Source organism: Bos indicus, chromosome 13, assembly GCF_029378745.1.
Source record: "Bos indicus isolate NIAB-ARS_2022 breed Sahiwal x Tharparkar chromosome 13, NIAB-ARS_B.indTharparkar_mat_pri_1.0, whole genome shotgun sequence".
Taxonomy (NCBI): domain Eukaryota; kingdom Metazoa; phylum Chordata; class Mammalia; order Artiodactyla; family Bovidae; genus Bos; species Bos indicus.
Window position 1 is genome coordinate 52577236 of NC_091772.1, and position 27875 is coordinate 52605110.

The window sequence follows — 27875 nt, forward strand, 5'->3', positions numbered from 1 at the left end:
TGGACTCCATCTTAGGCCTGTTCATGCTGATCATGCTCGGCCACCTTTCCAATGGACTCTGAACTCTGTGTTTAGTGCCTATGAAAACAACAACCGAAGGATAAGGCCCCTCCAGACTGGGGAACCTTGAAGATCGTATCTAGGTTACTCATCGCCTAAGAGTAAACATCCACTAATCACCCCTTCCTCCGGACAGGCCATAAATTTTTCCGTATCAATCGGAGTGTAACCTTGGGTTTATTGATTATTGGCTAATTGTTTGACTGTTTGAGCACGTGAGCACATAGTATGTGAATGATGGGGTTATTGGGATTGTATTTTCCTTGGTTTATGTAAGTCTCAAGGAATTTGGAGTGGTGGGTTCAGACACGTACACATGGGGTACAAAAGATTTTCACAAATGCTGGTCGGGGTCCTTGGCTAAGAGGAGACTCTGCCTTGGGCCCGCCGGTGTAATAAACTGCACTCCACTATCTGCATTGTCCTTCTGAGTGAGTATGTTTCCTGGAACGTGTGGCTACAACAGTTTTAATCAGTAGGAGTTATTGTGGGTACTAGTTTTATTATGTTTGAACACCGGTTTAACCCATTGACTTTTTCCTGTTCTTTAGCAACTGCTCAAAATCTAAGTCGTTACTGTTGAAAGAAAGTGAAGTGGTTCAGTCATGTCCGACTCTTTGCGACCCTATGGACTATTGCGTGCCAGGCTCCTCCATCCGTGGGATTTTTCAGGCAAGAATACTGGAGTGGGTGGCTATTTCCTTCTCCAGGGTATTGTCTCAACCCAGGGATCAAACCCCAGTCTCCCGCATTGCACCCAGACTTTACCATCTGACCCACCAGGGGATTACTATTATGTATTCCCAAATACCCTCAGAATATAAATGGGTGTCACTGAATCTCTCAAGGCTGCTTCCTACCATACAGATAACTTGGGGTTTGGTTTAGGAGAAGGCCTTTAAAGAATACAACTTGGCTCAAAAGGTGAATTAGCAAAAGCCAAAAACACAACATTTTGTTTAATGAAAACTCCCGACAGACTTACCGCTTGGATTTTCTTTCTCAGCTGGGCATTTGCTCGAGAAAGGCTTTTGGAAACTGAGTTCAAGTAGTAGATGGCCAGGCTGCAAGAGAAAAGAATGCTCCAGGGGTACTGTGATCTTGGAAGATGATGAGAGCTGGACACCTTACCTAGGAATCATAGCTGGCTTCCGGGAATAGGTGACCTACTTTGCCTCTGGGCAGGGTGGTGGGAAGTCTAACCATCCTAAGTTCCCTGCCTAGTATCAAGAAGGTCTTAGATATCCCTGTTCTCTCTATTTTATTGAACACATTTTTAGTTCTCTGAGTGTTTAATAAAGGTTAGCTAGAGGAATCATTCCCCTTCTTGGAAATCTGAAGAGGCAGGGCAGAGGCAGTGTTTCTTGTCTGCAGGAGCAGCCTGGGTACCAGGCTCTGTGCCATGTGGATCCCACTCCACATCTCCATGGTTTTGCTGAAACCCCGTAAGAAGAAATGATGACTTCCATCTTTAAGGGTCAGCATCCCGGAATGCAGAGAGTTAAGTCATTTGCCCAAGGCCATCTTATCTGTTAGCACTTGTCAGAGGCCAAATTTGATGCCAAAGCCCTTTCCACAGTCTTCACATGCAGAGGGAGGAGAGAGAGGTGCTAGGTGACCTGCTCCAAGTTTGCCTAGAAACACAAGTGCATAGACCCTGAAGACCCTCCCTCAGGGTACACGGACAGAAATGTCTGTCCTGGACTTGTGGTTTTCAGAGGCCAGCCCCCGCTGGCTGACTGGGTGTCCTTAAAGCTGTAGCCTGGTTTCTCTTTCATGGGACCTGGGATTTGGGGTTATGACCTGGATGTACCACTTGAGAGTGAGGGGCCACAAAAGCCTGGGATGCCTCCTGGACTAGGTGCTCTGCCAGCTTGTCCTTATCTGTTTCTTTTCTTCCTGCATTTCAAGCCTCAGCTGCCCAGCTTGGGTCATCTGATCCTTGCCCTGGGGCCACTGTGAGTCACTTCAGCGGGGTCCAAGAGCTCTCTTGCAGGCAGAAGGGAGGAACTACTTTGCCTTTGGCAGAGTATAGGTCAGAGGTGTCCTGTGAGCCTCCTAAAGCAAAGACTCAGAGGACTATGGGTGATGAGAGGCCAAAGGGAGGACAAGTGAAGGGACCACCATCTGTCGGGAAGGCGCGCAGCCTGCTCTCCTAATTCACAGCGCATTCTTTAGGGAGGAGCTGGAGATGAGAGATGATAAAATGCTCCTCGGTAGCTGTTTCTTTTGAGGCTGTTTCCAAGCTTAGCGTTTCCCTGTGCAGCCTGCAAGGTCGGGTTTGGCATTTGGGTTGCAGCATTTCCTCAGGTGGTGGTCACGACCATGTCAACCTTCCCTCACATTCAGACTAGATGCAGAGGATATTTGAAATCAAGGATGTAAGGAAATATACCTATTTTGGAGAGCAATTCAGCACTGTCTACAAAGATTGAAGAAACACATACCTATGACCCAGCCATTCCACTTCTGGAAGTCTGTTTTAGAGAAAACTCTGTGTACAAGGAAACATATATAAGGAGAGCATTTGCAATAGCAGAAGAGTGGAAACAACCTATCTCTATGCAGAGAAATGGGTAAATTATGGTTTATTCATACAACTGATAAAAGCAGTTTTCACATATTAAGGTTTGGGGAAGTCACTCTGGCTTAAAAAGGAGTTAACTTGAATTTTATGCTAACTGAAATAGCCCGTTTGTGGCCTATGAAACATACACTGTACATCTGCTTTCTTTCTTTGTTTTCTCCTCTTGGCTTATAGGATCTCAGTTCTTGACCCGAGATTGAGCCAGGGCAGTGAAAGTCCAGTGTTAACTACTAGGCCACCAGGGGATTCCTAGATCAGCTTTAATTATGAAAGAAAAGGGTGCATTGACTAGACGTAAAGAATGTCCATGTGAAAAACAAAGATTAAATGTCTCCTTTCCTAGGATTTCAGTTCCAGTCCTTCTTCAATGATAAGACTCTCTTCCCAGGTGCCAAGGCCATACCAACTCATTGTGTATGTGCTGATCTATTTCTTTTTTTTTTTTGAAACCTTGAAGGAATGTATCCCTGATTTGTTTAATGTTCTTTGTTCTGACAAGATATAAAACTGTGCTGAAAACCAGGATTCTCTGGAGCAGCTTCTCAGAGTTATCTAAGAGGCTGTCTTCCAGGATATAGTCTTCAGTTTGGCTCAAATAAAATCCTTTTCTCTTCCTATTATAGATTGTTTATTGATTATTTTTGAGACACAGTGGAACACAGAAGAGTCATTAAAATGTGTGTTCATGTATCCACATGAGAAAGTCCCCCAAACATAATGTGAGTGAGGGAAGCTATGTAGTCTGAACCAGTCATGAAAAATTTTATAACTCAGAAGCAATAGTACATACATGTGATTAAATGGTTCAGATTGAAAATGATTAAAATTAATCCAAATAGCGGTTACCTTTGGAGAGGGAGGGAGAGAGAAAATTAGGTGGGCTTGACGTGGACTGTTTATTTCTTTTAAAAAGAGGCCGATCGGAAGCAAATATTGCTAAATGTTAACATCTGCTTAATCTTGTGGTCTTGCACATGATTGTCTGTATATGTCTGTACGTTGGGAATATTTCATACTGCCCTCTTCCTTCCTTGAACATTCATTGCCTTCTGTGCCCCAGCCATGGAGCTGGTACTGGGCACACAGAGATCACCAAGCCCACTCACAGGTTCGGTCTGTGAGGATGATGGTGACAAATGTAGCAAATGCGCTCGTGTACAGGGTGCTCTGCAGAGAAATCCCGTGAGGCCAGCCAGGCACAGGCTGCATCAGCCTCGGCTTTCTTGAGGGGTGGGTCTTTGATATTTCTGATGGACGTTTTGGAGAGAGCTGTAGCTGCTGCCAGACTCCCCTTATCCTTGGGCCCTGTCTTCAGTGTGTTCCCTGAAAGACATACATTGCCAGTGCCTGATGCCTCCTCTCCAGCCTGCATAGAAATCATTCTGCCCATGGATGCCGCTGGCCCAAACTGCTGGGGAGTTAACCAACACCTCTCCCCTGCCACATCCAGCGGCGCTCAACCCGTGATGGATGGGAACTGACCTAAAATGTCCCGATCTTTCACCCTTGAGCAGGATAACTCAGAGGCACACTGTTTCCCAGAGCTTCCATCAGGATTAAAGTCACCGCAGGAGTTAGAATGCACCTTCCTGTCCCTTCTCTGTCTTATGTCCCTACACACACTGTCCCCTCCAAGAAACTGCTTGCACTTAAATCCTTGTCTGAGGATCTACTTCTGGGAAATCTAGATTGAGAGGGCAAGAAAGAAGGACCTGCCAAGGAAGTCTCAACTGCAAGGGGAGGTCTCCATGAGGCAGGGCCATGGCTCCTGGCTAACTTACAACATCAGCAGGATGGCTGGAATGATCAGGCCTGGATTGGCGAGGAAGGCAAAGATCTTGCCCAGGAAGGTTGGGAAATCATTTTCAACTGTCTCTTGGATGACGTCATACATTCTGTTTTTCCCACTGGAAAGAGGAGAGGATACATTATAGCATATTTCTTAGCTCATATGGCATGAATGACTGTGTCCATACCTGGAGGGTCCAGGCTGCCACTCACCACTGCTCTCCTGGAAGAACAGAGCTCTTCTGCACAGGGACTGCAGTAAATTGACACAGACACCAGTATGTATGAAACATAACTAATGAGAACCTACTGTGTGACACAGGGAACTCTGCTCTATGCTCTGTGGTGACCTAAATGGGAAGGAAATCCAAAAAAGAGGAAATACGTGTATACAAACGGCTGATTCACTTTGCTATACAGCAGAAAATAACACAACATTGTAGTCCAATAAAAGTTGAAAAAAGGAAAAAAGCCCCACGAGGGGATGTCCTGTAGGTGAGAGAGGGCTGCCCCAGCATCCTGACTCCCCAGCCCACCATTCCTCATGATCTCTCAGCTACCTCGGTTTCCTGTGCCTGGTCCCTTCCTTGGCAAGATGACAATGTTTGTTTTTTCCTTATGTACTCTCATGGGAGAAAATGGTCTGTGATGTGGCTTAGAGACCAACATGGAGCTTCCTCTGGGCCCCTGGACTTGGGGGCAGCTCTCCAGAGACTGATGTGATGGACACCGTCATGGTGACTCAAAGATACCTACAGTTAGTCTTCAGGTTGTAATTCCAGGAGACTGATTGCCTAGGGTAGGCTCCTGGACAATTTACAACAGTAACTTTGATATTCTTTGAATACCTAACAACCATTTTGTAGGCTGCCTTCCATAAATACCCGCCCAGAGATTACTGACTGCTGTTAGCTTTTGATTGGTAGTTTGGTGCCAAGAAATGAAATTTGTGTTTTGAAAGTCCTGATTTAAATCCTCATTTCTCCATTTATTAGCTGTGGGACACCACAGACAATTTTCTTACCTTCTGCCTGTATTTATACCCTCACTCTCCCTGGTAGAGCTGTACTGTCCGATGTGACTATTAAAATTAAATTAAAAATTCAATATATTAGTCACATTTCAATTGCTCAGTAGTCATGTGACTAATAGCTCCTATATTTGAGGAGCTGATGTGGATTTTTTTTTCCCCTCATTTAGTTCTATTGGGTAGTGCTGCAGAGATTTGATATCTTTGGGTAAGATACTGAAAATTTCTCTGCCTTGGTTTCCTCATCTGTATAATATAGTACAGTAATGATATAGTATAATATGGTATTATAAATATAATAACAGCATTTGCCTCAGAAGGTTGTTTAGAGAATATAGACATGAATTCATATGAAATATTGAGGATGGGGCTGTCAAATTATAAGTGCCCTGCAAAATGTTGCATTTAGAAGCTTTGCTTTGCTCTTATGTGTCAATTAGGACTGGCCAACAAAGGCCCATGGACCAAATTCTGCTTGCTACCTGATATTATAAGGGCTGGGGGCTAAGAATGATTTTTACATTTTTAAATAACAGGAAAAGATCAAAAGAAGAATATTTTGAGACTTATAAAAATTCAGTGTCTGTAAATAAGTTTTACTGGCACACAACCATGCTCATTTATTTGTGTATTGTCTGTGGTTTCAGGTGCCATACATATCACCATATTGTGACATTTAATTTATTATTTTTAAAATTACCAGTGCATACCCATTTTCTTGTTTGTAAAAACAAGAAAAGTGGACTTCAAATGGTACGCTTAAGTCACAATAGAGTGTAGATTATTTTGTCATTGAATTATAATGTATTAGATGATGTATCAGTTTTCAGTGATTACTCTATAACAAATTACTACATAGGTGGCTTAAAACAAGACAAACTATTCTTTTACAGTTCTGGAGCCCAAAAAGTCTGAAATGGTTTCACTGGACTGAAACCAAGGTGTTGGCAGGGCTGCTCCCCTTTCAGAGGGAGGCTCTAAGGAAGACTATTTCCTTTCCTTTTTCAGCTTTTAAAGATTCATTCCTTGCATTCCTAGGCTTATGGCCCCTTTCTGTTTTCAAAGCTAGCAGGATAAAAGCTTCAAATCTCTTCCTGCTTTCAAAGTCACACCACTTACTGATCTTTTATAGTCAAATCTCCCTCTGCCTCCTTCTAATAAGGACACTTGCTATTTAGGGCCTATCAGGGTAATTCAGACAATCTCCCCATCTCAACATCCTTAATCAGATAATCAAAGGCCATTATGATATATAAGGTAACATTCCGGGAATTAGGACCTAGATATTTTGGGGAACCATTATATAACCCACCAGTCTGCTCTCTGGGTTCAAAGATTCATACTCATTCTACCTGCAAAATACATTCACCACCATCTCTACATGTTTGAAGTCTCAGCTCACCTAAATATCATGGACTCAAAGTCCCAAATCTCATCATCTAAACAGATGTAGATAAGACTCAAGAGTATGATACATTTTAGGGGCAAAATTCCTTTCTATCTCTAATGAGAGCTGTGAAACTAGAAAGCAAGTTGTACATGCATGCTCAATCACTTCAGTCATGTTATTTACTCCCAAAACACAATGGTGGGCCAGCCAGGATAGCAGTTATAGACATTCCAATTCAAAAAGGAGAAAAAGGAAGGAAGAAAGAAATCACAAGTTCCTAGCAATTTTGAAATCCAATCAGCCAAATTCCATTAGATTTCAAAGACCTGAAAATAATCTTTCCTTGGCTTGACATACCTGCCTGCATGCAGCTCTGCCTTCCAGGTCCAAAACTCTGGCCTTGGAATTATCCTTCCCTTTTCTTGAAGAGTAGCACATGTTTCAGCTAAGGAGATTTAATTAGCCTGTTTACTGTCTGTAGAATATTTGGAGTCCAGCAGCTTCCTTCGTTTTGTCTTTTTTATTCCCCTTTCAGGCCAAGCTGTGTTACTGCTCATAACACATTCTCAAATACCTGGTGGATCTTCTACCCATGTCATGGGAATTCAGTTCACTACACAAGAGAGTCCTACACAGATCATTCCTGGATATTCTATTTCTTCTGCTTCTTCAGGCTTCTGCTGAGATGGTTGAGGGGATCTGAGTTGAACAACCTTCTTTAAAGATTCTTAAAAGAATCCTCTGTGTGAATGAATATTCAGATCTTATGATCCTTTAGAAGTGCTAGCAAAAGGTTGTCCAGCTTCACCCTTGACTTTCTCCTTAGAGCATGTTTTCCTGACAGAGAATCTGCTCTTCGTGTCTTCTGCAATCTGACTAGGCTGAGAATTTCTAAAATCATCAAGTCCTGGTTCCTTTTTGCTTATCAGTTCTTTCCTCAATTTATCTCTTTCTTACATTTTAGTATAAATGGCAAGAAGTAACCAGGCTGCACCTTCAACACTGCTCAGAAATATCCTCATGAGTTGGTGATGGACAGGGAGGCCTGGCATGCTGCGATTCATGGGGTCGCAAAAAGTCGGACACGACTGAGCGACTGATCTGATCTGATAATATCCAAAATATACAAACAGCTTATAAACTCAACAACAGAAAAACAAACCACTCAGCTGAAAAATGGACAGAGGATCTTAATAAACATTTCTCTAAAGAAGACACACAAATGACCAGTTGGCACATGAAAAGATGCTCACCACCACTAATTATTAGAGAAATGCAAATAAAAACTACAGTAAGGGATTTCCTTGGTGGCTCAGTGGATGGGAATCCGCCTGTCAACACAGAGGACACAGGTTCAATCCCTGGTCCAGGAAGATTCCCCTTGCCTGCGAGCAGCTAAGCCGATGCACCACAGCTTCTGAAGCTCGTGTCCCTGGAGCCTGTGCTCTACAAGAGGAGCCACCGCAGTGAGAAGCCTGAGCACCGCACCTAGAGAGTAGCTCCCACTCTCAGCAACTAGAGAAAGCCTGCACGCAGCAATGAAGACCCAGCACAAACAAAAATCAAATAAAAAGTTAATTAATTAAAGAAAAGTACAATGCGGTACCACCTCACCCCGATCAGAATGGCCATCATAAAAAAGTCTACAAATAAACGCTGGAGAGGGTGTGGAGAAAAGGAAACTCTCCTACACTGTTGGTGGGAATGTAAATTGGTGCAGCTACTATGGAGAACATTATAGAGGTTCCTTAAAATAACCGAAAAAATAGAACTACCATATAACCCAGCAATTCCACTCCTGGGCATATACCTGGACAAAACTGTAATTCAAAAAGATGCATGCAGCCCTATGTTCATAGCAGCGCTATTCACAATAGCCAACACATGGGAACAACCTAAGTATCCTCTGACAGATAAATGGATACAGAAGATGTGGTACATACATACAACGGAAAACCACTCAGCCATTAAAGTGAATGAAATAATGCCATGTGGAGCAACATGGACACAATTAGAGATTATCATATTAAGTGAAGTGAGTCAGAAAGAGAAAGAGAAATATCCTATGATATCACTTATATGTGGAATCTAAAACATAACAGAAATGGATTTATCCACAAATCAGAAACACACTCACAGTCACAGAGAACAGACTTGCAGTTGACAAGGAGCGGGGATTGGGGGACGGATGGATTGGGAGTTTGCGGTTAGGAGATGCAAGCTATTACATTTAGAATGGATAAACAAGGTCCTACTTATAGAACAGGAAGGTAAATCCAATCTCCTGGGATAAACTATAATGGAAAAGAATATTTTAAAAAAGAATGTATGCATGTATATAACTACTTTGCTGTATAACAGAAATTGGCACAACATTGAAAATCAACTATACTTCAATTAAAAAACAGAGAAAAATAGTTTTTACTAAGATTGATCTCGAAAAAACATCCTCAGCTAAACATTCAAGTTTATCGTTTACAAATTTATCTTTCCATGTAACGGAAGGACATAGTTTAGCTAAAGCTTTCTGTCTCTATACAACAAGGATCCCCTTTCCTCTAGTTTCCAAATGTTTCTCATTTACCAGTGATGAAGTAATTAAATCGTAGGAGCTAAAGAAATGTATTCAGAGAAAATAAACTTAAAACTTTTAGATTTTCCACCAAGAGCAGCTGCTTGAGGAGTTGAAAATATTGAGAATGATGTCCTATTCAGACACAAGGCAAGTGATCTCAAGTGGTTTACCTTGGCTTTTGATGAGTCAATAGATGTAACTGATACTGATCAGTTTTGATCAGTTTTTTTGAGGAGTTAATGCCAAGTCTAAGATGACTGGAGAATTAAATCCCATGAATATTCTGTGCAGGACATATATGGGTGAAAGTTTCTCAAAGAAATTGAGAAAACACTAATTTAGTACAACTGAATTGACTGGGATTCAGCACAACTGAAATAAAGGAGAATCTGCTATGATGTGCTACAACTGACAATGGTCAAACTATATACAGTGAAGAAGAAGGCACAACTGAACAAATTAACATAGCTTGTGAAATTTTCAGTTTGTGCAGACTATGGTTATTCTTATTCATCACTAAGTAATTTGCAGAAAACATTTGAATCTATCATGTACAACTGTATCAACAATGTCAATGGTAAACATTTTCTTTCATGACTTTTAATCATTTTAATATTTGTAAATTTTTATCAGAAATAGAAACAGAATATCCTGACTTGTCCTACTGCACAGCAGTTCAATGGCTTGGCAGTAAAGAAGCTAGTGTCAATTTTTTTTCCTATGGTGGTAGATGTGTTGCCATGTTACTAAAGTGGATCCAGGCAGAAAAGGCAGCAGTCTGGGCAGGACAACTGACTTTTTTTTTTTGGCCACATGGCCTGTGGGATCCTAGTTCCCCAACCAGGGATTGAATCCACACCCCCTGCAGTGGAAGTGCAGTCTTAACCACTGAACCACCAAGGAATCCCCTAATTTTTGACGATAGAGAATAGCAACTTTGAACTTCTATTGTGTGAAATATCACCTCCTTTCCCTCAGAAGAATTCCATTCTTCTCATGCATAGCCCTGTATTACAAAAATTTATACTCTATTATTATCATATTTTTGTCAATAAAAACTTTGTGGATGTTTGTTCCTCTCCTGTTATATAAGTACCTACATAATAGTCTTGATTTTTGCCTCTTGATCCCCAAAGCCTAAAATATGTACTTTCCGGCTCTAAAAGAAAAAGTTAGCTGATCCCTGGTATAGATAATGCTCACCACCTCGTAGTATTGTTATGACTACCAGCTACCCCAGATTTGGGCAGGACTGAAACTAACAAACTTGTATATATGTCCTACAATGGATTAGCATACTTCTCCTAGTACTTAATAGATAATAGCCCACTAAATCCTTACAGCCACCCTATGAAGGAGGCACTACCATTATTTCCATCTCAGAGATGATGAACTTGCAGTGTAACTTGTTCAAGATGACCCAGCTGGCAAACAACAGACCAGGCTCTAGACTCTATGCTCTAAATCATGGGGGTGGCAATTTTTCTCTGAAAAGATTTTAGACTTTGTGAACCAGGTGGTCTCTGTTGGAACTATTTAAATTCTGCTGTTGTAATTAGAAAGCAGCCATAGATTATATGCAAGGAAATGCATGAGGCTATGTCCCAATAAAACTTTATTTACAAAAACAAGGGGTGGTCTGGATTTGGTCCATGGCTGTAGTTTGCCAATCCTTACTTTTAACTTCATGCTATACAATGCTGTCCACCTCACTCATTTATGTTGCCTGCCTGGATTTGGTCCAAACCCTAAGTCCCTCCCTGGAAAAATGAATTTCTGCAAGGTGAAGGGGCTGGTTTAAGCATTGACCATAAACCAGGTGTTTTCTCCTAGATACTGGGTGTAAACCAGGGAGAAAGGAAGAAAAAGAAAATCATACCTTCATGGAGCTTATGGTCTGGTGGGGGCAACAAATAAGATTAAAAAAGGAAAAAGAGTGGCGTGCTAGATGTTGATGAAGAGATGTGATAATCAGAAGTAATGATAAGGGGTGTGTGTGTGTGTATGTGTGATTTTAGTTACCATTTCTAGGGAAGGCCTCACTGAAAATGAGACCACTGAGTAAAGCTCTGAAACAAGTGGCTTCCCTGATGGCTCAGTTGGTAAAGAATCCCCCTGCAATGCAGGAGACCCTGGTTCAATTTTTGGGTCGGGAAGATCCCCTGGAGAAGGGATAGGCTACCCACTCCAGTATTCTTGGGCTTCCCTTGTGGCTTAGCTGGTAAAGAATCCACCCACAATGTGGGAGACCTGGGTTCAATCCCTGGGTTGGGAAGATCCCCTGAAGAAAGGAAAGGCTATCCACTCCAGTATTCTGGCCTGGAGAATTCCATGGACTGCAAAGTCCACGGGGTCACAAAGAGTCGGACAGGACTGAGCGACTTTCACTTTCACTGAAGCAAGTGAGAGAACAGCTGTGATGAATGTTCTAGCTGTTGCTGGGTTTTGATCAGAAGACGGATAGGAAGGAGGTGGCAGCCATATGTTCTCCTGGGCTCCATTTTCAGGTCCCTTCCTCTGCCATCTGGGGGTCGGCTGTCAAGGGCCTCAGGAAGCAGATGAAGCAAGAGTGGGGCAGGTGCTGAGGGCCAGACGTGGTGCGGGCCCACTCACTGACCTCCTGCCTGGGACAGGTGGGCGGTCTGGAAAAAGGGGCACCAGAGTTCACTTCCAGAGCCCAGCCTTCCAAGCCTTGCTCAGGAAGAAGCCAAAAGAGGCTTCTGCCACTTCTGCCGCTGAGGTTGTCCCTCAGCCTGGCACGTAGGCCTCCTACGGCTCAGTGTGGTGCTTCACTCTGGATTCAGCCCCCCTTTTTCTTCTGTCTGGACCTCTTTTCAGCCCCATCACACTCTGCTGTGAGCCTTCCTGCCAAGAACTCCTCAGAACTCCAGGCCCTTGCTGTGGGGCACAACCACAGGCTTTCTCAACGTCAGTCTGTTATAAACTAAGTTCCAGCTCAGCATTTCCCAAAGTATGTGGACCCACGTTAGCAGGCAGGGCCAGGACTGGAGTGAGGTGGGTGAGGCCTTGGGGTGCACAGTTTAAGGAGGTACTGCCCTTGGGGTTGAAAAAGTGCAGGGTGGGCACCTTACTTGCCTCACCCTCCTCCTGGCCCTGGATGGTGTTCTGTGAAGCAAGGGTCTGTGGTTAGCGGGGATAGAGGCACCAGCTTGCACACCATATCTCCCTGCACGTTACTGCAGAGCCTTGAATAAAGGAGTGTGCACTGCGTATTTCTAAGTAAGGAGGTGGCTGATAAGAGGGGCAGCATCCCAAACTCTTGAACCACAGAGTCTTTTTTTACACAGGAAAGAAAGGGCTTTGTTTTCAGAGGGTGTTGCATTTGGAAGCAGAGCAGTAGATACACATTACCTCTCCATCTACCTCTTTACATAATTATCTCTTTATATACTGTCTCTGAACCTAGTCTGGCCCATAGTGCTCTGTAGAGCATGGGGACCCAGTCAAGAGTCTCGGCAGCTGCTTCACATTTGAATGGCACTTGTAAACGGATGGTCATTTCATTTTCAGAATACTCCCTGTTAACTCATCCTAAAGTAATCCAGGGCAGTAGATTACCCATATGTTAAAAAGTTAGAACTGCCCTTTCCAATATGAGTTGGAGAACTATAACCATACCATAACAAATATGGTAGCCATTAGCCACTGCTGGTTATTTACATTAAAATTAATTAAAATGAAATAAAATTAGAACTTGAACTTCTTGGTCCTCATTTCAAGTGCTCCACAGCCAGATGTGGCTGGTGGCTACCATGTTGGATAGCACAGACATAAAACATCTCCATCCTGCAGAAAGCTCTGTTGACAGTGTTAATAACTTGCTCAAAGCTCCACTCCATGGCCTTTTGCAGGCTGATGTGATATCAGAACTGGAATTCTGGGCCTGAGACCTCTGAGCAGACTGCCCCAGGAAAGGAGCTGCTCCCCTCCAACCGAGACTGTGCACCTGAATGGCCCGCAGTCGAAGGAGGGCGGAAGGGACATGATGGTGTAGGCCACGGGCAGGAGGCTGAGGAAGAGCACCAGCAGCAGGAGGCCCATGTAGAAGTTGTTGGAGCGGGAGGCCTTGAACACGCGTTCGTGGGGGACGTTGCTGCTCATCACTGCCCAGCACTGGAAGTACATGGAGGTCAGCAGGCGCAGCACATTAATGCCCACCAGTCCCGGGGCGTAGAAGGAACCCATCCTGGAAGGGCAGAGATGGCACACCTGGTTGACTAGACAGCAGGAGAGGCCAGGGAAAGACGGCAGAAGGAAATGGGGCTGATGGGCTAGGGGCAGGAGGCCTTGCTGCTTTCCCTGTAGGTCCCAAGGGAAGGGATCTCCCACTTAGCCAGGACATTTATCACCAAGCCATAGCCATCCATTCCTCAGGACAGGGATGTTCTAAGCATTACTGGCTTGGGTTCTGGCCAGGATTTTACCACTGCCCCACCTCCAGCCATGAAGCAAATTACATGGCCTCCTGTTACTCTGTGGTCTCCATTAAACTGCGCTGCTGCTCAGAAAAGTATCGGAAGTCCTTAAATTAAAAGAATTGGATATTGGCTTGCAATGAGCCCGTGGAAGCCTTTGCCCAGTTCCCTGGTGGCTCAGATGGTAAAGAAACTGCCTGCAATGCAGGAGACCCAGGTTCAATCCTTGGGTCTGGAAGATCCCCCAGAGAAGGAAATGGCAACCGACTCCAGTATTCTTGCCTGGAGAATCCCATGGACAGAGGAGTCTGGTGGGCTACAGTTCATGGGGTCACAGAGTCGGACATGATTGAGCAACTAACACACTTGAAAGCCTTTGGCTGAAGTCAGGCAGCTTCCTTAGTTCAGTTCCTAAGGCAGTTCCTTAGTTCCTTCCCTCTTTCCTATCTTTCCTCCCCACCGCTTCCTCCTGCCTCCCTTTCTTTCTCTTCCTTCCTTCCCATCCTACTTTTTCCTTTTTTCTTTCTTGCTTCTCTCCTCTCTCTTTCCTCCCTCTTCCTTTTTTCCTTCTCTCTCCTTCACTCTTCTCTCACCTTGCTATGTACATGGTAGCAACAGAGTGGGCCAGACACCATCCTGGTTCAAATCTAGTCCTGCTCAAGTGAAGGAAAGGAGCTCAGAGAGGCCAGATGACTTGCCCAGCCTCTCTCCTGCTGACTGAGAGGCTAAGCCTGGGATTCCAGCTTTTTGACTTCCCAGATGAGCTGATGCCCAGAGGAAATGAATAACTCACCAGATCATTCCTTGGTTGAAGATCAAACCAAGCACATTTCCACTAATATCAAACTCAGCATATGAGGGCTGGAGGGAAAGAGAGAAAGAGGAGAGAGAGAGAAAGTCTGTTAGGTGGTGTCAGCCAGATCCCACTACCAGCCAACTGACCAAGCCACTCCACCCCAAAGAGCCTGGTCTGGTGAGCAGAGAGGAACCTCAGATTCAGGGTTCTATTTCTTTAACATGTTTTCAACTTTTTAAAAAGAGCTTTTTTTTTTCCTTAAGATTTATTTATTATTTATTTATTTTTGGCTGTGCTGGGTCTTCATTGCTGCTTGTGGAGAGCTTGTTGCTGCTCTTCGGTTGTGCCAAGCAGGGGCTACTTTCCAGTTGCAGTGTGCGGGCTTCTCATTGCAGTGGTTTCTCTTGTTGCAGAGCACATGGCTTTGCAATGTGCCTGGGCTTTGGTAGTTGCAGCTCACAGGCTCAGTAGAGCACAGGTTCAATACTTGTGGTTGAACCACGGGTTTAGTTGTCCTGTGGCATGTGGGATCTGCCTGGACTAGGGATTGAAACTGTGGTCCTGAACTGGCAGGCAGATTCCTTACCATTGAGCCAACAGGGAAGCCCCTAAAAAGAGTTTTAAATTTCTCAAACTTGAAGCATTCTTCAATGTCTTCTTCAATTTAAAAAATGAGATTTTTTTTTGGAAAATCCATGGTGGTCCAGGGATTAGGGCTCCTTCGTTCTGCTGCTGGGGGTCCAGGTTCAATCCCTGGTAAGAGAACTAAGATTCCACAAGCCACAGGGTGTAGTCAGATTTAAAAAAAATGAGAGAGAATTTTACCATTTAGGGCCTGCAGGTTGACAGTGTGTTCTTGGGACACCCCCTAAGAGAATGTTTTATCAATGCTTTAATCAGAAATGTATCTTGAAATTATGATCAAGTAATCTAAAGTGTAAATAAAATAAATAACAAAATGCAAATAATTAAACGAGGAGTCAAATGTAAAGAAAGCTTTAAAAGCAAACAAAATAAATCAATCACTCCTCCAATTCTCTTTTCTCCTTCTCATCTTCCTCTTGAAAGTAGTGAGCTCAGACAGATTCACATTTTCAACCTGACTCTGATTTTCAGAGTTTTGGAGATTAGTCAATTGTTTGAAAGGATACAAAGTGTGTGAGCAGAGGGGAGCTTCAGTGGGGAGCTGGGGTCTTTGTGAGGCCAGTTTAAACCTGCTTCCTGATTTGTCTTCCAGCTATGGAGATAAAAAGTGACAGGAATGAGAGAAGAGGAAAACAAAGTGAGGAGAGAGAAAAGGAAGGTCACATGAGTGTGGATCAAAGGAGGAAACATGCCAAATCCAAATACAGGAAGGTTAAATCTTGGGGATTTAAAAATTGAAAATATTTAAAAAAACTTCTTTATCTATTGAATTTTGTGACTTGCCTAGAAAAAAATGAAATACTTTACTACTTCACAGAGTGGAGATTGACATTAAACATCTAAATGTCAGAATAATAGAATGCATCTAACTATATCAGAGAGGATGGTTGGAATGCCTTTCTGCAGAATGTTCAGGAAATGGTGACCTACAAATCCAGCCTCCAGGTCCCAGCACCAGCAGTAGTTCATGAACCGGACAAAACAAGCCCGCAGGAAGTCGCCCAGCAGGATGGTGATATACGTTACCAGCATGTCGGACACTGTCAGCCTCATGAATTCCTGCAAAAAGGAACAAAGCGAAAGGGGGTGGTCAGGGTTTGACCATGCCCACTTCTCCCAACTGACTGCAGCCATGCCATGCTCCCCAACTCCATATTCCTTTTTGTGACTCTCTGATTGATAGTAGCAGAATGGTGGTGCAGATAAGACTCCATGCTTTGAAAAATGCTTACTACAGGTTCCAGTTAAGTTAGTTACAAGTTACTAATTTATTGCTTTGAATAGTCTCTGAACATTTTGATGTTGACATTAACCTTGCAAGTTTATTGGGAAGCTTAATGATTATGCATACAAATTTTCTGGCAGTTGGTAACACCCAGTATTTGGTAGTTATCAGCACTATTGCATAAATGAAAGATCTGAAGGCTTACTCCTTGCTTCCCCCACCTGCTCTGAAGTACCATCTGTACCAACTAAGACTGAATCTGACCACTGTCCTTGGGGACAGCTGCTGACATTCTTCACCCCCTGCTGATTGATTTTTTTTTTTGGGGGGGGGTATGTAGAGAAAATAATCTAGGTTTTTTACAGAGGCACATGGAATAAGAGCTCAACGCAAAGAAACAAAGTTTTCTCTGCTTTGCAGAGTACATATAATTTATTAATTTTTTAAAAAGTTGAAAAGATCTACCAGACATCATTAAGCCTTTAAGACATCCAATAGACTTGGAGTTCCCAGGGGCATAGGGCCTGCTTTATTCATTTTTGTGTCTTCCAAGATGATTAATAAATGTTTGCTGGATGAACAGCTGATGAGTTTTTATGGTTTTTCCTCAATCCTAATGCTGTTAAGTAAAAGGCAAACCAACTTGTATTTGGTCTCCACATCTGTGCAAGGTGATGCTCTGGGGCCTGGGGTGGAGATGAACATGGGTAAGCAGGACATAACATTTCAAACCTATCATCACCAGCAAGCTCAGAAAGAAGCAAGCTTTAATCAGTGATGGGCATTCAGGGAGGAGTCAAGAGAGATGCCCTCCAAGGATGTGAGGTGGGAAAAGAGAAATTCTACAGCAGAATATTCCAAAGGAATCATGTAGGTAATGAACTCTTCTGTCTTCCAAAGAGGGTGGGTTTTACTCATGTGAAGACTTTCTCTGTTACACAGCTGTGATGGGTTTAGAAATGTGAGTTGCTCTTCACATTAAAGATGAAGAGGACTTGATGAGAATGGGGTACTTTGAACCAGAGGACATGAGAAGTGGTGAGTCTTAGCCCTCCATGAAGCAAGTAGAGAGAAAATCCCCCAGGACCCTGTGGGAAACAGACTCTGCAGCAGGAAAATATCTGTTATTGGACCTGCAGGCAGTGTTTGTCAGGGTGTATGATTAATCCCCTCTTCCACTGGACTTCATTACCCTCAGTTAAAAACATTATTTTCTAAAGCTCTGCTGCTGCTAAGTCGCTTCAGTCGTGGCCGACTCTGTGCGACCCCATAGACGGCAGCCCACCAGGCTCCCCCGTCCCTGGGATTCTCCAGGCAAGAACACTGGAGTGGGTTGCCATTTCCTTCTCCAATGCATGAAAGTGAAAAGTGAAAGTGAAGTCGCTCAGTCGTGTCCGACTCTTCGTGACCCCATGGACTGCAGCCTACCAGGCTCCGCCGTCCATGGGATTTTCTAGGCAAAAGTACTGGAGTGGGTGCCATTGCCTTCTCTGTCTAATGCTCTAGGGGTGCATTAGATTATTCAGCAGTGACAGGTGAATAGAAACCCCATGCAAAGAGATGCAGCTGAGGAGGAGATGGCAGCTGATCCCTATGTTACCCGTGAATACTTCAGATTTCTGCCTGTGAAAACAAAGAACACTAGCCCTAGAAATCTGCACCGTGAAAGTACAAGGACAGTAGTGAAAGTGGGTAAGCGGAAATGGTTGTTGTTAATTTTTGACTTTCTAATGAAAACCTTTAATTCTCTTTACAGAAAAATGCACAGATGCATATACACACAAAATCCTGTACCCAGTTTTTAGGATTATCTATTTATGATTTCCAGGTGGAGAACCTCAGGCTTTTAGTGAAATCTGCAGTAAAACTCTAAATAAATTCAAGTGGTATAGATTGGCAGATGGAAGACATAGAGAAATGTGTGAGACGCTGAGAAAAAGGGCAATGTGAAAAGGTGGAACTTTCCTAAGACATGCTGGCTTGATATTTTGGAGACATGGAAACATCAAGGAAGGGATAACAAAGAACTGAGAATAGGGACCATCTTATCAGGAGAGCGTAATTACTCACAATGCCCACAGCCGTCTCCCAGCAAGAACCCCGGGGCACATCTGCAGGGTGCAGGGGGTGCCGGGGGACACTCTCATTCCAACCTGAGGAGTTGTAGTAGTGAAACAGAGTCCAGTGAGTGATGTTCTTTATCGTCTCTTCATTAGAAAGCTAGAAGGGAAGATGGAGATGTGGGGTTGGAAAGAGCCAGGGAAGGTTCAACAGTTTCTACAGAAAGAACAATTCAAGCCAGCATATGCCACAACCCTACCATCTAGCCTCTGCCCTATCCCTTAACAGGGTCTCTCCAGAACTGCCCTCCCCAGCCTTTCAATCTATAGAGAAGAGGCGGGGGCAACTGGCTGAAGTCCCTGGGTCTTTTCCAGGAATTTTTCTTCTTTAAGTTATTACTCATCCATCCAAGTATACATTCTTATTTTGAGATTAATTTATTCTGGGCATATAAGGCAATGGAGACACAAGAGTGACATAGAAATGAACGGAGTTTACCTCAGAAAATTGCCAGTCTAGAAAATGATACTTACACTTCCTCAGTCTAGTAGTAAGTGAGAGAGATGAACAGACACTTGCAGAACAGAGTGATAAAAGCTGTGGGAAATTTTCTCTGGGGACTGAGGAAATCCACTTCAGACCATGGGGCTCTTTCCTGGAGGTGGGGACATCTGAGCCAAACTGCAGAAGGATAACTCAACTAGTCAAACACGGGGAGGAGAGGGGAGAGTGAGGCAAGAGAGGAGGAAATCTGAGCTCAGAAGGGTGAGGCAGTTTATTAGGGTAGGAGGGAAGTGAGAGATGCAGATGGAGGGCAGGCAAGGGCCAGATCCAGTCACTACTATGCTTAGAATCTTCCAGCAGCTTCTTGTTAATCTCAGGAAAATTCATGAGGAGGGAGGCATGGGAAAGAGGAGCATCACCATCTGACCCTTGTCCAGTTTCATCTTTCACTTCCTGCCCTTCATGCACTTGTTCAGCTAATTCACAGTTCTCTATTTGCATAAGCTCTTTCCTCTGATTTTTTCCAGTGTCCGCTAAGATCCCTCATGGTGGGGTCTGCAGCCCCTCCTGTGCACTGTCCTGCTGCCCTGGGCTCACCCCCACTGAAGCACCTGGCCCAGAGTGCTGTGATGAATGAGTCTGTCTCCCCTGGAACAGGACTGTGTCTTGCTGTCTGCTGTACCCCCAGGGCCTGACTTGGTGGGTGCGCCATAACTAGTGAGCAGGGATGAAAGGGTAACTCAACCATCACTTATCATTTCAATGGACACTTGTCAGCTAGTAAACATATGGCAGCTAAGAAACAGTACTGGAAAGGCTGCAGACAAAATATTAAGGTTATCAAAGGACTAGAGGAGGATGTGAAAAAAGACAGCCTATGAAACAGACAGTAAAGAACTGAAGCAAAACGTTAACAGTTGGGTCATAGGAATCTGGTGACATTTTTTCTTCATTTTATTTTTCTGACCTTTCTAAAATTTACTTAATATAAATCATACACAAGGAAATTATTATATTTAAAAAAGCAACATGTTGGATACTAGGAATTGGGAAGAAGTTTGTAGTCTCTACCTTCAGCTGGATGTCATCCATCAGGGCCAAGAGAAAGGTGTAGAGGTTTCCCAGGAAGAGTGCAAAGATGCGCCCCAGCTGCCACTTCAATCCAATGCGTGGGTGGTAATTCTCCAGGGCGGCAATAGTTTCAAACAAAGGGGGACAAAACATCCCAAGCAGAGACATCACAATTTCTACCTGGAAGTCAGGAGAGCTGGGCTAGCTTGTCATCAATGTCACTTGGTTGTCCACCGCCTCTGTACCCTCAGGGTCATGCATCTCCATCTCCCGGTTGCCTGCCCCCTCCTCTGCCTCTAGAAAAGCCCCACCTGGGGTCTCCACAACTTGCTGTGCGACCCTGACATAGGAACCAATATGCCCTGGGACTGCTTGTCACAATGATTGTTACCAGCAGCATTGATAAAAATAGCAATCTTTGAGAAGGAAATGAATTAACACATGGGACAGTGCTTTGTGTTTGGTAAAAGTTGTGTATCATTAAGAGTCATCTCATCTCAGGAGAATGGAAGACCAGAAGCTGAAATCATGGAACAAAATCAACAGTAGAGGTATGTGGTGTGGGGTGTGACCTTTGGGGTCAGCTCTCTGGGTTTTGGCCCCTGCTCTATTGCTTGCTGGCTTTGTAATTTAGAGAAAGTTACATAATTTCTCTGAGCTTCTTGTTTCTTTGTGTGTAAAATGGTGATGGTGGACTTCGTTGTAAGAATCAGGGGATAAGTCATAAGCCGACAGCACAGAACCGGTAAGAACTAAATTTTGGCTTCAACTTTGGGAAAATCCTGACTCGAATAATGGAACTGCCAGCCACAGTAGAACATTCTCTCTGCCACTGATTCTGCCCACCTAGTGGAGAGTATCCTGAACTGCTGATCAAAGTGCAGGTTGATCAGCTCTTCTGGACTGTGGCTCACTCCCCTCCACCCTCTCACACTGACCTTTGGGTTGGCTTCTCATAACCTTCATTCCTTCAGCCCTGCTCATGCAGTTCTTCCCACCTAGAAAGCCATCCTGGCATCACATCCACCACGGCCCTTCTCTAACGTTTGTCTGATGCTCAGCTTGATTCCTGCCTTTGCCATAATATCCCCCAGTCTCTCTGGCTCACATGGGCTTTCCCACCTGTCACACATCTGAAATGCAAAACATCTTATTTGATCACATTCTTCCTGCCTATTACTGGTTGTGCCAAAGTTTATTCTTGCCAAACCTGCTTCCTGAGGAGATTGGCAATTCCATTAAAGGCAGAATTCATCTTGAGCATCTTTGTATTCCTCTCATAACTTAGTGTTTTAGACATTAAGTGTAAATATAATTTAAAAAAAACTCAATCTGATTATCACTGACTTTGAGCTATAGCTTTCATTCATTCACATTTCATTGAAATCACTGATACATTTATACTTAAGTCTATCTGATTTTCTGCTTTATATTTGTCCTGCCAGTTCCACATTTCCTTTTTTATCCTTTCTTGCCTTATGATGGGAGGAAGATTCTTTCTTCTTTGGGTCTGTAATATTTTCTGGGCTTAGCAAGGTGGTTCTTCTGCTGGTCTCACCTGGGTTCATTCATGTATTAATATCTATAGTCAGCTGATGGCTGATGTTTTCATTTATACATCTGGTGGTGGATCTGCTAATCACCTAGGGTGATGAGAAAATTGGGCCATGTGTCTCTCATCATTTAGGAGGCCAGCCTGGCATCATCCACATGATGGATATTTCAGGTTCCCAAGAAAGCAAGTTCCAAAACACAAGCACTTTTCAAGTCTGCTTGTATCATGGTGACGGAAGCAAGGCCTGATGCTGTAAAGAACAATATTGCATAGGAATATGGAATGTTAGGTCCATGAATCAAGGCAAATTGGAAGTGGTCAAACAGGAGATGGCAAGAGTGGACATCGACATTTTAGGAATCAGTGAACTAAAATGGACTGGAATGGGTGAATTTAACTGAGATGACCCTTATATCTACTACTGTGGGCAAGAATCCCTTACAAGAAATGGAGTAGCCATCAAAGTCAACAAAAGAGTCTGAAATGCAGTACTTGGATGCAATCTCAAAAATGACAGAATGATCACTGTTCATTTCCAAGGCAAACCATTCAGTATCATGGTAATCCAAGTCTATGCCCTGACCATTAATGCTGAAGAAGCTGAAGTTGAACGGTTCTATGAAGACATACAAGACCTTCTAGAACTAACACCCCAAAAAGATGTCCTTTCATTATAGAGGACTGGAATGCAAAAGTAGGAAGTCCAGAAACACCTGGAGTAACAGGCAAATTTGGCCTTGGAGTACAGAATAAAGCAGGGCAAAGGCTAATAGAATTTTGCCAAGAGAACACACTGGTCATAGCAAACACCCTCTTCCAACAACACAAGAGAAGACTCTACACATGGACATCACCAGATGGTCAACACCAAAACCAGACTGATTGTATTCTTTGCAGCCAAAGATGGAGAAGCTCTATACAGTCAGCAAAAACAAAACTGGGAGCTGACTAGCTCAGATCATGAACTCTTTATTGCCAAATTCAGACTTAAATTGAAGAAAGTAGGGAAAACCACTAGATCATTCAGGTATGACCTAAATCAAATCCCTTATGATTATACAGTGGAAATGAGAAATAGATTTAAGGGACTAGATCTGATAGACAGAGTTCTTGATGAACTATGGATGGAGATTTGTGACATTGTACAGGAGACAGGTATCAAGACCATCCCCAAGAAAAAAAAAGTAAAATGGCTGTCTGAGGAGGCCTTACAAACAGCTACGAAAAGAAGAGAAGCAAAAAGCAAAGGAGAAAAGGAAAGATATACCCATTTGAATGCAGAGTTCCAAACAATAGCAAGGAGAGATAAGAAAGCCTTCCTCAGCGATCAATGCAAAGAAATAGAGGAAAACAATAGAATGGGAAAGACTAGAGATCTCTTCCAGAAAATTAGAGATACCAAGGGAACATTTCATGCAAAGATGGGCTCGATAAAGGACAGAAATGGTATGGACCTAACAGAAGCAGAAGATATTAAGAAGAGGTGGCAAGAATACACACAAGAACTTTACAAAAAAGATCTTCATGACCCAGATAATCATGATGGTGTGATCACTCACCTAGAGCCAGACATCCTGGAATGTGAAGTCAAGTGGGCCTTAGGAAGCATCACTACAAACAAAGCTAGTGGAGGTGATGGAATTCCAGTTGAGCTCTTTCAAATCCTGAAAGATGATGCTGTGAAAGTACTGCACTCAATGTGCCAGCAAATTTGGAAAACTCAGCAGTGGCCACAGGACTGGAAAAGTCAGTTTTCATTCCAATCCCAAAGAAAAGCAATGCCAAAGAATGCTCAAACTACCGCACAATTGCACTCATCTCACACGCTAGTAAAGTAATGCTCAAAATTCTCCAGGCCAGGCTTCAACAATACATGAACCGTGAAGTTCCAGATGTTCAAGCTGGTTTTCAAAAGGCAGAGGAACCAGAGATCAAATTGCCCACATTTGCTGGATCATTAAAAAAGCAAGAGAGTTCCAGAAAAACATCTATTTCTGCTTTATTGACTATGCCAAAGCCTTTGACTGTGTGGATCACAATAAACTGTGGAAAATTCTGAAAGAGATGGGAATCCCAGATCACCTGACCCGCCTCTTGAGAAACCTGTATGCAGGTCAGGAAGCAACAGTTAGAACCGGACATGGAACAACAGACTGGTTCCAAATAGGAAAAGGAGTACCTCAAAGGTGTATATTGTCACCCTGCTTATTTAACTTATATGTATAGTACATCATGAGAAATGCTGGGCTGGAAGAAGCACAAGCTGGAATCAGGATTGTCGGGAGAAATATCAAAAACCTCAGATATGCAGATGACACCACCCTTATAGCAGAAAGTAAGAAGAACTAAAGAGCCTCTTGATGAAAGTGAAAGAGGAGAGTGAAAAAGTTGGCCTACAGCTCAACATTCAGAAAACTAAGATCATGGCATCTAGTCCCATCACTTCATGGCAAATCGATGGGGAAACAGTGGAAACAGTGTCAGACTTTATTTTTCTGGGATCTGAAATCACTGCAGATGGTGACTGCAGCCATGAAATCAAAAGACGCTTACTCTTTGGAAGGAAAGTTATGACCAACCTAGACAGCATATTAAGAAGCAGAGACGTTACTTTGCCAACAAAAGTCTGTCTAGTCAAGGCTATGGTTTTTCCAGTAGTCATGTATGGATGTGAGAGTTGGACTATTAAGAAAGCTGAGCGCCAAAGAATTGATGTTTTTAACTGTGGTGTTGGAGAAGACTCTTGAGAGTCCCTTGGACTGCAAGGAGATCAAACCAGTCCATCCTAAAGGAAACCAGTCCTGAATATTCATTGGAAGGAGTGATGCTGAAGCTGAAACTCCAATACTTTGGCCACTTGATGAGAAGAACTGACTCATTGGAAAAGACCCTGATGCTGGGAAATATTGAAGGCAAGAGGAGAAGGGGATGACAGAGGATGAGATGGTTGGATGGCATCACCAACTTGATGGACATGAGTTTGAGTAAACTGTGGGAGGTGGTGATGGACAGGGAGGCCTGGCATGCTGCAGTCCATGGGGTTGCAGAGTCGGTCGTGACTGAGCAACTGAACTGAACTGAACTGTATCATGGTTGTTATTGTTCACTGACTAAGGCAAGGTGTTGGGAAACAGATTTCACGTCTTCATGGGAGGGGCTATAAAATCACATTTCAAAAAAAAATGTGCATATAAGGATGGGAAGAACTTGTAGCCATTTTTTCCAACTACCACAGATGTCAAATTCCTGAGATTTATAGGTTCAACATAATCACAATAAAACCTTAATATGTTTTATTGTCAATCTTGATGAGAGAACTCACTCTGTCAGTGACATACTATAGAGTCACAGTTTATCAATATGTTATTAGTGCAGGAATAAACAAATAGACCTGTGGAACAGAAAGGCAGCCCAGAATCACACCCATGCAGTACTAGACAACTGACTTATGATCTACGGTTCTGTAGAGACCTGAGGAAAGGACCATCTTTTTAAAAAATTCATGTTATGACAACTGGCTACTTAGCTGATTGACATGTTAATTGAATCCAGCTTTATCCAGCTATGAAAGCCTAATAACAGGTGACTGTTCAAGATGTTCATGTTACTTGGCTTGAAAGCAATGTAATTTCACTTTTTAAAATAAGTCCCATGGTCCAGATGAATGGCATAGGAACAGGGTAATTTCAGGATATTCACTTCAGCAGGTATAGCATCTTACCTCATTTCTTTCATACCAGCTGACATTCTGCATTTTGGAAAATTCCTGGGATCGCTTCACCACAAAGTAAATGAGGTACCCACTTCCACACAAGCAGCAGATGATGAGAAAGTTGGCCAGGACACGGAGAAATCTTGTCAGATGGACATTTTCTTCTTTGTTACTCTCTTGTTCATCCACTATTGACTCCTGGATGGTGAAAATGAAATGTGAATTATAACAAGGAATTGTCGCTCGGTTCCTGAGATGACTACTTTTTGTATTTTCAGAAATTAAATAATTGGGGTGGTAGAGAGCACTGCTGTCTCGTGGGAGTTAGTTCTTTAAGAAAATATACTTTGAATAGGTGAGGGAGATTAAGAGGCACAAACCTCCACTTGCAAAATAACTGAGTCATGAGTATGAAATGTACAAATGTACAAAATGTACAAATATCTTTGGTGACATATTATGACTAGACTTACCACGGTGACCGTTTTGAATTGTATAGAAATATTGAATCACTATGCTGTACAAGAAGAAGTAACACTGAATTGTAGGTCAGTTATATTTAAACAAACAAACAAACTTATAGAAAAAGAGATCAGATTTGTGGTTACCAGAGATAGGGGTTGGAGGCAGAGGGAGAACTGGATGAAGGTAGTCAAAAGATACAAACTTCTAGTTATAAGATAAAGAAGTCCCAAAGTACAACATGATGAACCTAATTAACACTACTGTGTATTATATATGAAAGTTGTTAAGAGAGTAAATCCTAAGTTCTCATTACAAGGAAAATTTTTTTCTTTAATTTTGTATCTATATGAGATGATGGATGTTCACTAAACTTATTGTGTTAATCATTTCATGATGTAAGTCAAAGCATTATGCTGTACAACTTAAACTTATACAGTGCTGTCTTTCAATTGTATTCCAATAGAACTGGAAGGAAAAAAAGGAATCTTAAAAAATTACATTTTTTGTTGTTACTGCTATTTCGGTACATGTAATGACAAAAGCTTAGATTTATTGGAAACTTACTGTATGTCAGCTGCAGTGCTAAATGCTTTCCATGCATTATTCTTCTTAGTCCCAACAACAAACCAACTGTAGTTACTGTTATTACCCAAATTATAGATACTAATGCCCAGAGAGATTTTTCTAAGCCATTGGGATTGTTTTAAATCTACAGATCAAATAGATTAAAATTGAATCTTAAAATATCGAGTCTTCCAAGCCAGGGGCTGGCTTTTTCTATAAAAAAGTTCTGGCCAAACTTTTTTCTATAAAAAAATCAGAAAGTGAATAGTTTTGGTTTTGCAGGCCACATGGTGTCTTTCATAACTACTTAACTGTGTTGCTGTAGCATGAAAGCAACTATAGGCAATATATAATAAATTGGCATGACTTTATTTCAATAAAATCTTATTTGTAAAAATAGACAGCAGGCTGGATTTGGACCCAGGGCTATAGTTTGTTGATCCCTGTTCTAATCCATGGGCATGGTATATTTTTCCATTTATTTAGAGTTTATTAATTCCTTTCAGCAATGTTTTATACTTTTTTGGTGTAGGCAGCTTTGCACACTTTTTTTGGTGTGTGAAATCCATTCCTTGGAATTTTTTATACTTTATGTCATTTTATTGTACTTTGTGTCATTTTATTATAAATGGAATGAAATTGCTTTCTAATTGTTTGCTGCTAGTGTATACAAATACAATAGATTTTTTATTATTAAACTTATACCCTGCATTAGTACGTTTTTTATCGTATGTGAAATTAGAATGTGGCACAATTAGTATGTGGCAGAATAAGGGTGGAAAACGAGGTCCCCTGGACACAAAAGTCCTGGAAGGAGATCTTTCTTTACTTTTTCAAAGTTGAATATAATCTACAATGTTGTATTAATTACAACTGCACACCAAAGTGATTCAGTTAAATATGTATACATTCCTTTTTAGAAAAACATTCTTTCCAATATTGTTTATCACAGGAAATTGAATATAGTTCTCTAGGCTATACAGTAGGACCTTGTTGTTTATCTATTCCATATATAAAGGCTTACATCTGCTAAACCTGAACCCCTACTCTACCCCTCCCCCAGCCCCCTCCCCCTTGGAACCACGAGTCTGTTCTCCACGTCTGTGAGTCGGTTTCTGTTTCATAGGTAGGTTCATCTGTGTCATATTTTAGACTCCACATATAAGAGATCTCATATGGTATTTTTCTCTTTCTGACTTGACTTAGTGTGATAATCTCTAGTTGCATCCATGTTGCTGCAAATGGCATTATTTCATTCTTTTTTATGACCAAGTAGTATGTGTATATATTACATCTTCTTTATCCATTCACCTATAGTTGGACATTTAGATGTTTCCATATATTGGCTAATGTGAATAGTGCTTCTATGAACACAGTAGTGCATGTATCTTTTTGAATTATAGTTTTGTCT

General features: G+C 42.5%; 1 protein-coding gene across 1 annotated transcript in view; it reads right to left on the reverse strand.

The window, feature by feature from the left end:
* The window catches only part of TMC2 (transmembrane channel like 2), a 76343-nt gene that overhangs the window by 4506 nt on the left and 43962 nt on the right, over positions 1-27875 (reverse strand). Inside the window, exons 9-16 of the mRNA XM_019971984.2 lie at positions 25445-25633; positions 20169-20348; positions 18603-18752; positions 16238-16366; positions 14660-14727; positions 13398-13637; positions 4429-4554; positions 1046-1124 (exon numbers count right to left, since the gene is read on the reverse strand). Coding sequence (XP_019827543.2) covers positions 1046-1124; positions 4429-4554; positions 13398-13637; positions 14660-14727; positions 16238-16366; positions 18603-18752; positions 20169-20348; positions 25445-25633 — 1161 coding nt within the window. The remainder of the gene's footprint in view (positions 1-1045; positions 1125-4428; positions 4555-13397; positions 13638-14659; positions 14728-16237; positions 16367-18602; positions 18753-20168; positions 20349-25444; positions 25634-27875) is intronic.